General features: G+C 35.9%; 3 protein-coding genes across 4 annotated transcripts; 2 read left to right on the top strand and 1 right to left on the bottom strand.

Moving 5' to 3' along the window:
* Positions 1-1,024: 1,024 nt before the first annotated feature.
* LOC102619890 (UDP-glycosyltransferase 74F2-like) lies at positions 1,025-3,449 on the top strand. Its single transcript, XM_006478492.4, has 2 exons — positions 1,025-1,754; positions 2,643-3,449. The coding sequence occupies exons 1-2, from the start codon at positions 1,104-1,106 to the stop codon at positions 3,363-3,365; spliced, it is 1,374 nt and encodes a 457-aa protein (XP_006478555.2). The 5' UTR covers positions 1,025-1,103; the 3' UTR covers positions 3,366-3,449.
* A 1,611-nt stretch (positions 3,450-5,060) lies between these two features.
* Positions 5,061-6,470, top strand: LOC102619313 (malonyl-CoA:anthocyanidin 5-O-glucoside-6''-O-malonyltransferase-like). The gene has a single exon (XM_006478490.4). It carries the CDS (start codon positions 5,061-5,063, stop codon positions 6,468-6,470), a length of 1,410 nt encoding a protein of 469 aa, XP_006478553.2.
* A 429-nt stretch (positions 6,471-6,899) lies between these two features.
* On the bottom strand, positions 6,900-14,562 carry LOC102618806 (uncharacterized). Of its 2 annotated transcripts, none has more exons than XM_052437643.1 (15): positions 14,395-14,562; positions 13,031-13,721; positions 12,610-12,922; positions 11,621-11,765; positions 11,442-11,532; positions 11,223-11,315; positions 10,901-11,027; positions 10,145-10,209; positions 9,855-10,029; positions 9,457-9,651; positions 9,281-9,328; positions 8,808-8,954; positions 8,642-8,724; positions 7,804-7,919; positions 6,900-7,386 (listed from the first exon to the last, which is right to left on the bottom strand). In XM_052437643.1, the coding sequence occupies exons 2-15, from the start codon at positions 13,621-13,623 to the stop codon at positions 7,295-7,297; spliced, it is 2,283 nt and encodes a 760-aa protein (XP_052293603.1). In that variant the 5' UTR covers positions 13,624-13,721; positions 14,395-14,562; the 3' UTR covers positions 6,900-7,294. The 2 variants fall into 2 exon arrangements, with proteins under 2 accessions (XP_052293603.1, XP_052293604.1); XM_052437644.1 differs by lacking the exon at positions 6,900-7,386 and adding an exon at positions 7,433-7,709.
* Positions 14,563-15,106: the final 544 nt, after the last annotated feature.

Raw genomic sequence — 15,106 nt, 5'->3', positions numbered from 1 at the left:
TTTTTAAAATAATGTAAAATTTTTGTAATTATTTTCTAGAAGTGGGGAGGGTTTACAAAATTAGTAGAATGAAAATATCACCGCCTTTAAATTTTAATATTCCAATTTACATTTGAATGATAATCGTAATTTTTCAACATGGATACCCCTTCCAACCTTTTGACAAACACATTAAATTAGACTGAAAGTACGATTTTAATAATAAAAGAGCCCCAAAATATATGGGTATTAGAAAAAGTTAGAACCTAATTAGTAAAAGTGAGAAACGTTAGAGACCTAAGGGTCTTCCATCCAACAAATTAAAAATAAAAATAGAGACAATCAAATTGATTTTATGAAAGGAGGTTGAAATTTATAGTATTACGAGAGAATTAGATGGAAGACCTAGACTTTGAAGACTACCTTGTTGTTATGAAGAATACACCATATATCTTCTTCGCTGATTCTTAAGGTAGGTCATTTCACGATCATCATACATGGTTGGGGTGAGACATTTTCATATTTCCCAATTTTTATGATTCGCATGCCGACAGTATGTAATTTACAAATCATGAAAACGACAACGACGAATGGCGATTAATTGATAGGGGATGCAATATCTTGTGAATTCAAATAAAAAATATATATTAAGTTTATTATTTAACCTTTGCAAGTTTATGAATTCAATTCTTGTTTCGCAAGCACACTTAGTTCAATAACTCGTCTTTCATCCACACTTCGTTTCTCATAGAATATTGTAAATTATTCTTAAAAAATAGTGCAAGCAATAATAAAGACTGTGCGTGCTGGATTTGATTCCATTTGCTTGTTGACTAAATGAATTTTTCATATAAACTTCAGAAAAACTTCGCTTAAACAACAATTAACTTGAGATCATGCATGCATTCAACACTCAACAGATACCTAGGTATTGAAGATAATTAATCGCAATAATTTATTTAGCCACGTGATCCAAATACTCACGTGCAAATCTCGTGACATGTTTTGCCTTCCCGACTTCCTTCCCTATAAAGAGCTTATCCAAAATAAGAGACTGAACAAATAGTAAGCAAGAGTAGCTCTATCACTTCACAAAAAAATTAGTAAAAAAAAAAAAAGAGAAAATGGAAGAGAAAAAAATTCACAGAGCTCATGTTTTGATAGTTCCATATCCAAGCCAAGGTCACATAAACCCCACTTTCCAATTTGCCAAACGATTAGCTTCTAAAGGTCTGAAAATCACTTTAGCCATAACAAACTTCATTTACAAAACCAAAAAACCATCTCAGCCCTCCGATTCAGTTCAAATCGACACCATATCGGACGGCTATGACGACGGTGGCTTCTCGGAAGCAGAAAGCATCGATGCTTATTTGCAAAACATGGAAGTTGCAGGCTCAAAAACCCTAGCTGAACTCATCACAAAATACAAAAGCTCTTCAAATCCTATTGATTGTGTAGTCTACGACGCTTTTCTTTATTGGGCTCTTGATGTTGCAAAAGGTTTCGGTTTGTTTGCTGCCGCTTTTTTCACTCAAACTTGTGCTGTTAACTTTATATATTATCTTGTTCATCATGGATTGCTGAAGCTTCCCGTTTCTACAACGCCGGTTTCGATTCCCGGGATGCCGTTACTTGAGCTTCAAGACATGCCATCCTTCATTGGTGTTCAAGGGCAATATCCAGCTTACTTTGAGATGGTGTTGAATCAATTCTCCAACGCAGATAGAGCTGATCTTGTGCTTGTCAATACTTACTACAAGTTGGAAAGTCAGGTTAGTTAATTTTACGGCTAATGGTAAATTTTGACTTTGCGTTATTACTTTTCTATATAGATGGCCGACTGCCGTGCAGGTCACGGGGCACGGTATATGTCTTTACGGCGGCATGACACTTTTTTGTAGGATATACGGCACGACATGTCACACATGCAGGCTTGACTGAGCTTAGAAAATTGATTTTGAATTTTGAAGTTAGCAATTAAGTCAACTTTTTTCTCTCTCTCTTTTTTTTTTTTTTTACTTTTATCTACAATTATGTCAATTATTTTCACTAGATGCGAAAAAATAGGAGAACTTAGGGGAGAGAAGAATTAAGAGAGGTCCCAATCCTAATTTTAAATCTAATGATAAATATTTACTTTAGTTGTCATTTTTATAAAACGTATTTTTAACTGTATTTTGCATCCAAAGATCCATTTTTCAAAAAGTACTTTTCTATATTACTGTTTGTAAGATGACTTTTAATTGGAAGAACGCATGACACTTTCGTTCATCTAATAATTTGATTTTATCACTTGCCTCTCGAGAAACTTTTTAATACCTCTTTCGTTGTTAAAACTGACATTTAAATTAAAGCAACATTTGAAAGGGTCGAAAGTGCGCTATTCTCCCTTAAATTATTTCAAAGTGTCAATAATACTCTCAAACACATAAAAATTTGTTGAAATTGTGAAATCCACTAGTCGATATTCTGAATTATAAATCTTATAATAAAATATTGAATGATAAGTTCTACGCTTTAATTTTACCTTGCCTTGTTTTATTTATTTATGCAACTTTGTAATGTTTCTATTTTTTTTCCTCTTGTATATAAATTTTAGCCACAATTAATGTTGAGATCATCACTCCAGAAAGTATTGGACAATTTTTTATCTATTACAGGTGGCAGATTCAATGTCTAAATTTTGTCCAATGGTCACAATCGGTCCAACGCTTCCATCTTTCTACCTAGACAACAGAATCGTTAATGACAATGATTATGATCTCAATCTCTTTACATTGGACAAATCCATCACCATGAATTGGCTCAACACAAAGCCCGAAGGATCAGTCGTTTATGTATCATTCGGAAGCATGGCTTGTTTAGCCAATGAACAAGTGGAAGAACTGGCGTGGGGCTTGAAGAAAAGTTCTTTTTATTTCCTGTGGGTAATAAGAGATACAGAGGAAACAAACAAGCTCCCAAAAGGGTTTGTTGATGGGATTGGAGATAAGGGCTTGATTGTGAATTGGAGCCCTCAGCTAGAAGTGCTTTCAAATAAAGCACTTGGTTGCTTTTTCTCGCATGCTGGGTGGAATTCAACTATTGAAGCTTTGAGCTTGGCGGTGCCAATGGTGGTGATGCCACAGTGGACAGATCAGCCGACGGATGCGAAGTTTGTTGAAGATGTGTGGAAGGTTGGAGTTAGGGTTAGGGTTGATGAAGATGGGATTGTGAGAAGAGATGAGATTGAGAGGTGCATAAGAGAATTGATGGAGGGTCAAAGTGGGAGAGAAATGAGAATGAATGCTAAGAAATGGAGCGACTTGGCTATTGAGGCAGTTAGTGAGGGTGGCACTTCAGATAAAAATATTGATGAATTTATATCTAAGTTTACAAATTAGAATATCTTGATTTCATTGTCATTTCTCTGTCTTTAATTTTGGAAAATTCATATTTGATAATAAGCAGACGATGCTACTGATTAAGATTCCTTCCATAACTAATTTTTTTCCGACCAAAATATATGAGTGTAGTAGTTAATAGATAAAAATATAAAAATAATTTCATACTTATTTTGAATTGCAAAATATATTCATCAAGTTAATTATGTCATTAGTTAGTTTTTAGCTTTTGGTTTGTACATGTTCCATGCTGAGTTTGAGGGTTATAAATTGGATTTAAGATAACTTAAGCCCTCTAAAACTTTTAAAAATTTTATGTTACGTGTCTATTAGTGATATTGTGCTGGTAGAATTTAACCGCTTTTATATTTTTAATGTACTAATTTCATCAATGACCAAGATAAACAAGCCCTATAACATTTTCGATCGAATATTCTTTTTTTTAATAAGTGTTGTTTATATGGAAGCCTTCAAATTTGGCAAGTATTTTTCTGTTTTCTCTATTTTGTAGTTGTTCAAGAATAATTAAAATGGTACCCAAAAATGAACGATCATAAATATATGTCTTTGTCCAGCAGTCATGACAAATACTACTAAACAAATAAAACAAAAGTTCATGGGACCAAGAATATTGGTGCGGTTGTTCTCATTCGATTTTTCTTCTTCTTGACATAAGCGATGACGATGCTAACAATAACTTTTTTGGGTTACGTACTTAAATCCAATACCACAATTATCAACAGATGATTAATTCCATCCTTATTTTGAGGGTTATAAATGAAGTAACCAAATGGTCTTGTACTCTTAACAAAAATTCCATCAGCTTCGAATAAAATACTCCTCATTTCATCTAAATCTCAGGTTTCTAAGTAATTTGAACCACATATCCGTGGTGATAGCATAGTTAATCATATGACACTTTCCAGTAAAAGGTAAAAGGTGATGAATCGATTCAAAGTAAAACGTCAACGGATTGTCTTGTGGCTGGCAGCTATCTTTAAATTTTGAAAACATAAAGTGACAAAAAAAAACAGCTAAACTTTGTGCAGTAATTCTCTTACATGCCCCTTTGGTATTGTCTGGAAGCTGCACGTTGGCACGTTTCCAGATTACAAAAGATTATTTGTTACATCCCATGAGTTGAGGCCTCAGGGCCTGGGGAGTTCAGACTTTACACACACACGCACATGGGAGTTAAAATTTTAAAATCACCAACTTATTATTTTTTCACGGGCTGGCTGCAAGTCTATTGATTCGATCAGATTTGTATTAATTGACCCAAACAAAAAAATCATATTCCATCTGCCGCTCAATCAGTATCTAAAATTTTTAAAGTTTTAGAATACATGGAAACTAATACAATTAACACATACGTAAATAATATATGTAATTAAATTTTGATATAATTTTAATATAAATACATACATATCGTAATATTATTTTCTTTTTTTTAATAGTTGATATGTATCATAAAATTTCTTCTCCATTAAATTCCCATGTGCTCATTGTTTCTTCGTACACGCATCTTGTTTTGTGGGTCAAGTAATGTAGGGAAAGAAATCATATTAAAAGGCTATACAAACACTTTCGAATAGCAGAAGATCCATGCATGCAACAAAGCCAAAAACAGAGTACAAGATTCTTCACAAACCAGCTAGCCAGTTACGTTTTAGCTTTTGCTATTGATTCACTCTCATGGCAGAAAACATTGTTAAAGTAAATGAGGTTACCAGAGTGACCCCTCTCGCCGACCCTAGCTCAACCAAAACGGCGCCGTTCACTCTTCCTCTCACCTACTTGGACATTTACTGGTTCAAGGTTCTTCCTGTCGAACGCCTATTCTTCTACCAAGTCACTGACTTAACTCGCGATTTCTTCGACTCTGTGATCCTCCCAAAGCTGAAGCACTCTCTTTCCCTCACTCTCCTCCATTATCTTCCGCTCGCCGGCAACATCATGTGGCTCGAAGGTACCCAAAAACCAGCCGTTTACTTCTTCCCTGACAACAACGACGGCGTTTCAGTCACAGTTGCTGAGTCCTCGTCCGACAGTACCGATCTCTTCAGTCTCCTCTCCGGCAATGGAATCCGCAAAGCTGTTGAATTTCATCCTTTGGTGCCCAATTTGTCGATATCCGACGATAAAGCTGAGATAATTACTGTCCAAATAACTCTGTTCCTCAAAGAAGGTTATTCCATCGGTATCACATCTCACCATGCGGTTCTTGACGGCAAAAGCTCAACTTTGTTCGTAAAATCTTGGGCTTATTTGTGCAAACACTTGCAACAAAACCCCACTTGTTTGCCACCTGAACTAACTCCATTTTTGGACCGGAATGTCATCAAAGATCCGGAAGGTCGAGACATGGTGGAGTTAAATAATTGGTTTGATCACAAACAAAGTTTGAAGGTCTTGCCATTCGCAGTCTCAGTGGATCTGAGCAAATTGGTACGTGCCACATTTAAGCTGAGCCGTGAAGATATAAAGAAGCTTAGGGACAAGGTTAATGAAATTGTTACGGCAAGTGATGTGAAAAAATCAAGACAACTTCACTTATCGAGTTTCGTACTTACATTAGCTTATGTATTTGTTTGCATGTTTAAAGCCAAAACGGGTAAAGCTCAAGGTAATAGAAATGCTCTTGTTGGGTTCACTGCGGATTACAGGACCCGCTTGGATCCTCCGGTTCCGGATAATTACTTCGGTAATTGTAATGGGATACATGGTGCAGTTACAGAAGCTAGTGAAGTAAAGCAAGAAAATGGGGTTGCTTTTGCTGCGGAAATGATAAGCGATTTGATCCAACGGATAGATGCGAATGTTGCTGATGAAGGATCAGATGTGAAGATTGCAAAAATAGTAGAACATGCGAAACAAGGAGCATTTATGCTTTCCGTCGCCGGGTCCACCCGTTTTGATGTTTACGGGTCAGATTTCGGGTGGGGGAGGCCGAGGAAGGTGGAGATCGTGTCAATAGACAGGACAGGCGCCGTCTCTTTTGCGGAGAGTAAAGATGGAGGCGGAGGCGTTGAGATTGGTGTTGTTTTGGAGAAACAAGAAATGGAGGTTTTCGCTTCTCTGTTTACTAATGGACTTAAAAAATAATTTTAATGCATCATCCACATTTTTAAAATAAATTTAGCATTATATCTATGTACTAATATTGTTATAAAACTATGTTTCTGCGTTGCAAATGCGGAATTGTTTTTCCCCCTTCATTTTCTGGGATATTCCACAATGTCCCAGTTATTCACAAAACGTGCAAGTCAGATGAATAAGCATATGCTTCCTGAACAAATCGAAAGAACTTTTTGAAATACTACAAAGGCCCATTCATTTTATTTTTTCTTCGGACAGACGATCAGAATTTCATCGTGTTGCCATAATGCGTTTCATTTCCTATACATAAAGCTTCTCAAATTTCTTCACAAATAGTGGAAACCGACGCCAATAGTAGACACCGCACCAGTAATTTCAAAGGCAAATTCCTTCACAAATCGTGGAATTTGAAGCTCATAGTAAACACCAAACCACTAATTTCAAAGGTCACTACTTTTAGAACTCGAATACAAAAAGATAACAGGAAAGCCCAGCAAGAACGCTTCAACGTTGTTTTCTGTGCACATTTATGTTCTAGTCAGTCGGCATTACTTTTTACAGCACCACCTAATTCCTTCCCTCCATCTGCATTCAGAGGAAAAGGAGTACTTCTTTGTATATTGTATATGATCTTGAAATAGATCACCTATCTATAGTACAAAGGAAAAATCCAACGTGTATAAAAATTATACATCGGAACTTGAAACATTATCAAATGGCTCAACAATTTCTAGGGAGCTCTGGCCACCTCAAAATATGACCAGTAACCTAACCAACTAACTATGCATAGTACAATGAATTTATTGAGGTAAAACAAATCAATCAGGCATTTACCCTCCACATTTCCCCCTCTCTTCGGCTGAAGTGGTATGTTCGGTCCGGCTGCCCAATCTGACAATGTCTTCAACAAGAATCTTCCCGTCTGTTAAATTTAAGTCATGCAGTCATGTTTCTGAACTAATTTAATACTTGATGCATGAACAAAAAGGCATGATGGAACACAAACAAGAAATTCATTATTTAAAATGACTGAAAATTTACATGATTTCAGCCAAAGAAAATTATCTTTGACATAGTTTGGGCCTTGGTTATATTTTCAAGTTCTAATGGAAATGTCACTAGTTCCAGACTGAACACATGCACTCACATTCAGCCCACTTATCTCTTTCCCCAGTTAGCAGGTAATTAATATAAGAAGCAACTTTCATCCATTGTTAAATCAGGTAGTGACTAAATGCCAACCTTCTGAAGAGAATAGGCGATAATTCAGTTAACACAACATAAAGTACATCTATATCCGTAACCGAGTCAAATACACAAACATAATTCATCAGCTCACCTATATCTTTTGAAAGGTTGCTGATCAGTTCTTGGACACCCTGCTTTCCTAATGTATCCTTCAAATACAAAGCAGCACTAGCCACCTCTTCAGGAGTAACTTTCCCGTCATGATCGCTGTGGATATAAAGCAAGTTGATATATTAATTACATGAAATGAAGGCCAAACATTCAAAGTATAAGATTGAAACTAATCAAACCATTTGTAAAAAATCTAATTGTGGAAAAAAATAATAAACACAGAAAGCGTACATAGAGGAGGCTAAATGAGAACAAGCAAAATCTGTGCTGATCTCAATTAAACAGTGTCTAAAACATAGAAGGCTGCTAACTCCACAGAAGTTGACATTTAACAAAGGGCCTATATGGGGGTCTGTTCCTTATCTAAAACTTCAACTGATTTCAGTGCATATCCGGTGCTTCTCATTGTAATCATCTTCCCAATCTCTAATTCAAATTAACTCATTGCACTTACTTTTTTGGCAGCACATATTAAGCACCTTTTATTTTATAGGAAACATTCAAAGAACATTAACCATCCAAAAGATGATTCTTTCAACCTCTTTTCATATCTGAGAATGTCGAACTATCACCAAGATACCATAGAAAAAATATCTAATTTCCTTAACAAGCACGCCTCACATTTCTTACTCCATATTAAAATTTATACCTTAGCACCCATAAATCTGGCACATGCACCACTTTGATGTCTGAACATCAGTTACTACAAACAAGATCGACTATTCTAAGAACCAAAAACTATCACTACCGCACATTATCATAAAATAGCTAACCACAAAGAGAAGCTTCATCCTGATTCCTGAAAACCAATGATATACCTGTCAAGTAATTTCCAACGATCACCAATTATAGCATCCACATCATCAATTTCTTTCTCAAGATTTTGAAGCATTGCATCAACCTGAAGCATCACCAAACATTTAAAAGAGCAACCAACATCTGAAGCTGATGTAACAGAAATAGAGGAGCATCTGATGAGCTTACCTTTTCTACAAGTGCTGAAGAAACTTCGTCACCTTCAGCAACTTCAGTAGCATGATCACTTTCCTCTCGAGCTGCTATATATGCCTTTATGGCATCCTTCTCACCATCGGTACCCTCTTTTTCTACCAAGCTATTGTAGAGTTCTATCTGGAAAACATCAAGGCAATAAAATCAAAGAAGAGAAAGTAATAAGGAATCCAACAGATACAAGATTTAAAGGCAAAAGTTACGAAATTCTTAATGATTCTCTGTTATTTGCAAAAAGATAAGTTTTAGCTACAAATGAGTGCTTCAATTTGAAACAAAGAATAGATAACAAATTTCTGCCTAATCAAAAAAATTTGTTAACTGCAAATGGCCCAACGCAGATTGACAAAAATATCAAGTTGACATTATGCACAAACAAATCTTTAATTAAGATCAGCAAATCTAAAAGCCTTTGCATCCCAAATATATCCTAGGTTTGCATATACCTCCTTATTGACAAGCCTCAGGAACTCTTCACGCTCGCTGCTCACCGACTGCGAGATTAGAGAAGCCAAAATCAAAAAACCAGATGATCACACTTGAAAGAGCAGTATTAAAGGTGAAAAAGAAAAAGCTAACAATCAGCCAAATCTTGATAATTAGAAGTTTTATATAGCCTTACAGATGCTGAAGCTAAAACAGCCAATGCTTGACTGAGTTTACAGAGATGCTCCTGCTTTTCCAATGCTCTTGCTCGTGCTTGTTCTTGTGCTTCCCTTGCTGTTGGGATGGTCATCTCTTTCAATGCAACATCCTCTTCAGTAGCTTTGGATTCCTTCATCCTGGCCAGCTCTTTCTCTTCTTTCTCTTCCTCCTCCTGCAACATATTAAATTGAAATTACTCAAAAGAAAATTTGGTTTATCAAGATGCTATGATGCTCTTTCCCCAGTTACTGAAGCCTGAAATGTGCATGGATCAGCTTAGATTTAGGACTTCAATCACATGTTCTGTCGCACATCATGTTTTTAATAAAGCTTAAAAAATAGCAAAATCATAAACCAAGCCTGTCTAATTTTCACCTTGATCAATTCTTCCTGCATTGCAAGGTACTCCAGTTTCCTTCTCCTTTCTGAAACAGAATCTTCAGATGGCAAAGCTGTAACACCAACGGTACCCACAACCTCATCAGGGAGAGAAGAAAGTGTAGCCTGAACAGCTTCCTCTGGCCTCAGCTTTCCAGACACAGTAAAGGCCCTGCAGATTGTATCAGACGAGAATCAACTCATATACACTAAGCATCTGTTAACTGACAGCCTGATGCAAAAGATAAGGCAGAAAGGAAGAATGAAAATGAGGGGTTTTAAATCACCTTGAAAGGATCAAGAGGGAAGATGGCACAGAGTGGTTAAGAGACAAATCCAGCCAATCACGAAGCTGCGAAAAAGTTAACAATCATAACAAATTATCATACCAAATTTATATTTAAATTACCAAATTAATAAGAGTTTCACTGCAACAAAAAGTGAAATTCTAATACTCAAGACTTTAAATACATACACATTCATATTATGAGTACATTGCTTCAAATAACAGGATACAAACTGTGATTCAATCTTTTGATGTGTGCATGACATATTCCAAAATTAAAAAACTAACAAATGACAAGAAAAAGTGTAATGAATTTACAAGTACAAACTTATACTACATATGCTGGGTTCAAATAACCGGGCTCCCTCTCATTAACAAAAGCTTCTGGGATAAATAATTAGACAACCATGGAGCTTATTGGACCAATAAGTCTTGTGTTTTTAATCTTCCATTCAATTAATTAAATTATTACAAGATCAAGGTGGACTTTTGATCCAATCCATGTGTGCATTCAAAAACGCTTAGATTAATGTTCCAATTATGTTACCTTTCAAATACTCTTGTTTATCACTTCTTATCAACTTACAATTTCAACTTTTAGCATTAATGGTTACTCAACAAAAATAGACAAGGAAATACAACATGGTGAATGAAAAATAAGCCAAATTTCCATGCAGCCTTAAAGAAAACAAAGCCCTGTATGCATGTGTAATGACACATCAAAAACAGAAACATGCAGGAGGTTGTTGCCAAAAACCTGTTGGCGCATTTCCTCCACCGAGAGCAATCCAAGCATGCCTCTTTCCCTACAATCTTCACGAAGTTCAGCTTCTGAGAGAGACTCCACGCCCTCAGCTTGAATCAACTTATCATCATTCTTTATCCTATAAACACAAAGTAGAAATATACATAACACAGACAAACACAATAAATAATTCATTAATCAACGTATCATCTCCTATAAAGTATGGAAAGATTCCAATTCATACCATGCCATGTTATCAAGTCTTTGTCTAAGAAACTACAGGACACTGGAAAAACTGTTCAATTGCTCAGACTGGATAAAAGATTTATCTCACCATTGCAGTCTTTTCCGGAGCATATAACGCAAATATGAATCTGTTCCAAATGGACTGATTCCCATATATTTGCACATATTCACTAATCTAGGCCTGAGAACAGAGCGAAATGTCAAAAAGTTGTCATACATTGAAAACCAGCGAGGACATATAATATTTTGGATTTAAAGTTAAAATGTATTCAATTCAAATACCAAAACAACAGTAACAGTCACCAACCTGCTGATGTTATCCAGAGTAAGTTCATCATTGAATAATTTGGCAAAGGCCAAAATCTCCTCATTTGAGACTCCAGAGCCCCTTCTAACCTGCATGATACAAGATAGTCCGAGTCACTAATATACATAAAATCAAATTAAGAGAAAAAAGGATTTATCATGGTAATCGAATACTTTCCTTGTTCAGAAATTCATCAAGATCTTTTGCAGTTTTCTTAATTTCCCCACTCCGCGAATTTTGAAGATCTTTTGCCATTTCTTTGACTGTGTCCTGAAGAAACTTAGCATATTCTATTCTTGCTTGCAACTTCCTTTTCAGAGCTTCCTACACATAAAGCAATTAAGGTGAAAAAGAAAAGAACAGGAGAGAGAAAGAGAGACCAATTTCTAGGGATTCATATTCACTGTATACGCTGTTATTAGTCGCAATGGTTTTTTCCATTCTGAATGTTCTGTAAATAAAATGGGAAAAGTAGAGGTGTAATAGCAAACACACACAGCAAGAGACGTTCATGCAGCTTTAAGAAGAAAAAGACACACTCAATCAGCAAGAAAACAATCATCCAATTCTTCCACTCTTCCTATAACAGATTGATAAAAAGTATAAACGTACTTATCCCCCACTTTCAACTTCCTCTTTTTTATATAAGAAACTGTAGTATATGTAAAACACCCTCCTAAATTTTGCAATACCAAAATCAATATGACTACGAAATTGAAAAAAACAAATATAATTATTGTTTCAGGACTGCCCATGATCTGCAAGAGCATCAGCTGGTTTGCTAGTGTCTTATGATACATTTTGCGAAGTCTACTCCAAATGTTTTTATAACCATTACCAGTTATTACAACTGTTAATCAAAGGTTGCAAGGAAAATTGTACTAATGATTTAATAATCTTTGAAAGTCAACACGTTTTTTTCTTTCCTAAAAAAATTGATGCATGTGCCAACCTCTGAAGAGGTCAGCTCCCACAGCTTAAGATTTCAAGGTCGGATTGATGCTTCCCCATATAAGAGATCCAAGGAACTAAGATCAAAATACCATCTTCATATGTTTCGCATTCATACGTGCCATACAAAAATATCACGTCAATTCACATTCATTTACTCATCAGGAAACCCCTTAATGAATATTTACATAGTAAAGCAAATAGATAGAACTTCTACCTGCTCTTTCATCTTGTCTTGAAAGGTTGAAGGCAACATGTTAGGAAACAACTTCAGGAACACTGGCAAAAGAAATTCCATGAATGGAACTATGATAAAAACTGCAAAAGGAACTAGCCTAAAAATATCTGCAGTGGTCCGAGTTAGCTGTTGTCTTTCCCTTCTAGAGAGACTCTTCCCATCAGCTAGTTTTAACAGCAACCTTGAACTGATTCTCACATCAGCCCACAGTAACTTAGAACCCAACCAATAATGTTGCAATGCGGACACAAATTCATGTTTCCAATGGACAAGTTTCTTGGCCCAATCTTCCCTGCAGGAAGAAATAGCAAGCCAACCAAGCAACTTATCTTCAAAACCATGTCAAATTAATGTAATTGGTTCATAAGAAAATAAAATAGAATATTCAAGGGAGTTCAACCTGCTCATAGAAGCAACTGCTCTGAAAGCAGGACCAATCCCCAGAAGCATGGCCCATGTTCTTTGAAAAATGGATTTAGCAACCTTTTGTGATTCCTGTAACTTTTTAGCTTTGGCTTTGGCTTTTGCACTACTCAAACCTACAACAGCTTGATCACATTCTTCTGGTGATGCCTCCTTCCTCTTTTTTCTGGCCAGCTCTTCATTTTCCTCATCATCGCTGCCTATTTCGGGCTGTTTAGCAGTAGCCGTGGAAGCGTTTCGAACTAAGCTTGACATCAACCTCAATCCCACTGGAGAGGTGAATGCGAATCTTCCATTCCCAAGACCAAGTACTGTGACTCTATTATAATTATATCCAATGTGTCTTAACCCAGAGAAACCGAGCAATTCCCTTCTTGTCACCGAAATAGCATCTGTTTCCTTTGTCTGATTGAAGTCTATAGTGGACTGGTTTGGGGAGGTGCTATAAGCACATGAATCAAAATTCCCACCAGTATGCCCTAAACATTGGAAGCTTTGTCTCACCCGAGCAAAGGCACCCAGGTGATCAGAAATTAATCTCTTCCTTCTCCAAATAGCTCTAGAAGCCATTATCAGATATCGTTTCTCTCTTTACGAAGAGAAACACACGCACATTTCTCAAAATGCCACTCAGTCAAACTGGCAAAGATGATACTCACAACCCGTCACTGCAGAGAAATCAAAGAAGCTTATTCACCACAAAACCACCATATCATGTACAAAAGACAGTACCAAAATATCCCAAACTTCTATGACATCATATTTAGTAACGCAAAAGCCAGAACAATAAAACAACTCAAAGCTGCTCAAGTTCAACTTATGATTGACTTATAAGGAGACTCGTTACCGAGCTCAATCACATCATTTGTCATCGCTTACTGAGTACTAAAGAATAAACCAAGTTATTTAACTGACTAACCCTAACCTTATCTCATTTTTACCGAAAAAAACTTTGATAAAATTAATGAAAATCTGCTAAAATTAAAAAAAAAAGTAAACAAACATTGTTATTAAAGTTCATTATTTAGAAAAGAAATAAAATTAGGTTTCATAACAATCTAAATTGTCGTTATAATACTTTACATTTTTCTTTTCCGAAGCAATTTCCCAGAAACCAGAAAGCAGCAGACAGAAGTAAGAACACCACAATATGAAAGATAGCCATTAATAGATATTCAATCAAATATTACCATGTTTAGGCGATTTAATAATTCAGAAACACATGTAGTCAAACGATAATATTGGAAAAATGAAAATAAAAATAAAAAAAAGGAAATATGTATAACGGAAACAGTGAAATTGAATTGCTTTGATGAAGAAGAGAGAAAAGTATGAACTTACAGTGACTCAAAAATATGCTCTTTTAATGGTTATTGTTTTTATTTTAGTTTGTTATAAATGTTTATTATTTTTCAGACTGAACGAGAAACAGAGAGTGCACAAGACGAAACGAAGGGGAAGGCAGGGTTTAAGAGAGGTATGAGAAGAGATTAAGTTAGGCTGTGACGCTGGTGTATGATGGCACGTGATTTGAATCGTTGGATGAGTTTTTGATTGGTCGGTGGAAGAATAATAATTATTGGCTTATAAATTGTTACGCGTCCGTATATTGGAGGAGTAATACTCGATTCTGTACGTTGACTTCTTGACTCTTGAGTAACAAGCAAAGAAATTGCACGCACAGTATTCCTTATTACTGTGCACGTGGAAGATGAATGAGTGGATGACTGATGGCGTAGTCAAATCTATTGATCATTTTACAGCATCTCTTATAAATTTATTTCTTTTGGCTCTCTGATAGTGTTGAATTTCTCCAAATTTTTATTAAACTCATGTTGTTAAATCTTTTAAATTTTTCGTGACACATCCAAAATTATTTTTTGCATTGTCAAATTTAGTCGTGTAACAACCCCCCCCCCCCCCCCCCCCCCACCCCAGCACACACAAAAAAAAGGGGAAAGAAAAATGGAACCAACAATTTGCAACAATGAAATTGAATATATTGTTAGGTAACAATTAACATGCCCCTTGGTCAAAAATCATACTTTAGTGG

Source organism: Citrus sinensis, chromosome 3 (genome assembly GCF_022201045.2).
Source record: "Citrus sinensis cultivar Valencia sweet orange chromosome 3, DVS_A1.0, whole genome shotgun sequence".
In the NCBI taxonomy this organism is placed as follows: domain Eukaryota; kingdom Viridiplantae; phylum Streptophyta; class Magnoliopsida; order Sapindales; family Rutaceae; genus Citrus; species Citrus sinensis.
Note: the sequence above shows the minus strand (reverse complement) of the source record. Positions and strands in the feature narration are given on the sequence as shown.

Coding starts and splice junctions, on each gene's coding strand:
- LOC102619890 (XM_006478492.4), top strand. CDS start 1,104: ATGGAAGAGAAAAAAATTCACAGAGCTCATGTTTTGATAGTTCCATAT. Junction 1,755..2,642: donor ACTACAAGTTGGAAAGTCAG/GTTAGTTAATTT, acceptor TATCTATTACAG/GTGGCAGATTCAATGTCTAA.
- LOC102618806 (XM_052437643.1), bottom strand. CDS start 13,623: ATGGCTTCTAGAGCTATTTGGAGAAGGAAGAGATTAATTTCTGATCAC. Junction 12,923..13,030: donor GCAGTTGCTTCTATGAGCAG/GTTGAACTCCCT, acceptor TTCTTCCTGCAG/GGAAGATTGGGCCAAGAAAC. Junction 8,955..9,280: donor TGAGGCTTGTCAATAAGGAG/GTATATGCAAAC, acceptor GATGTTTTCCAG/ATAGAACTCTACAATAGCTT.
- LOC102619313 (XM_006478490.4), top strand. CDS start 5,061: ATGGCAGAAAACATTGTTAAAGTAAATGAGGTTACCAGAGTGACCCCT.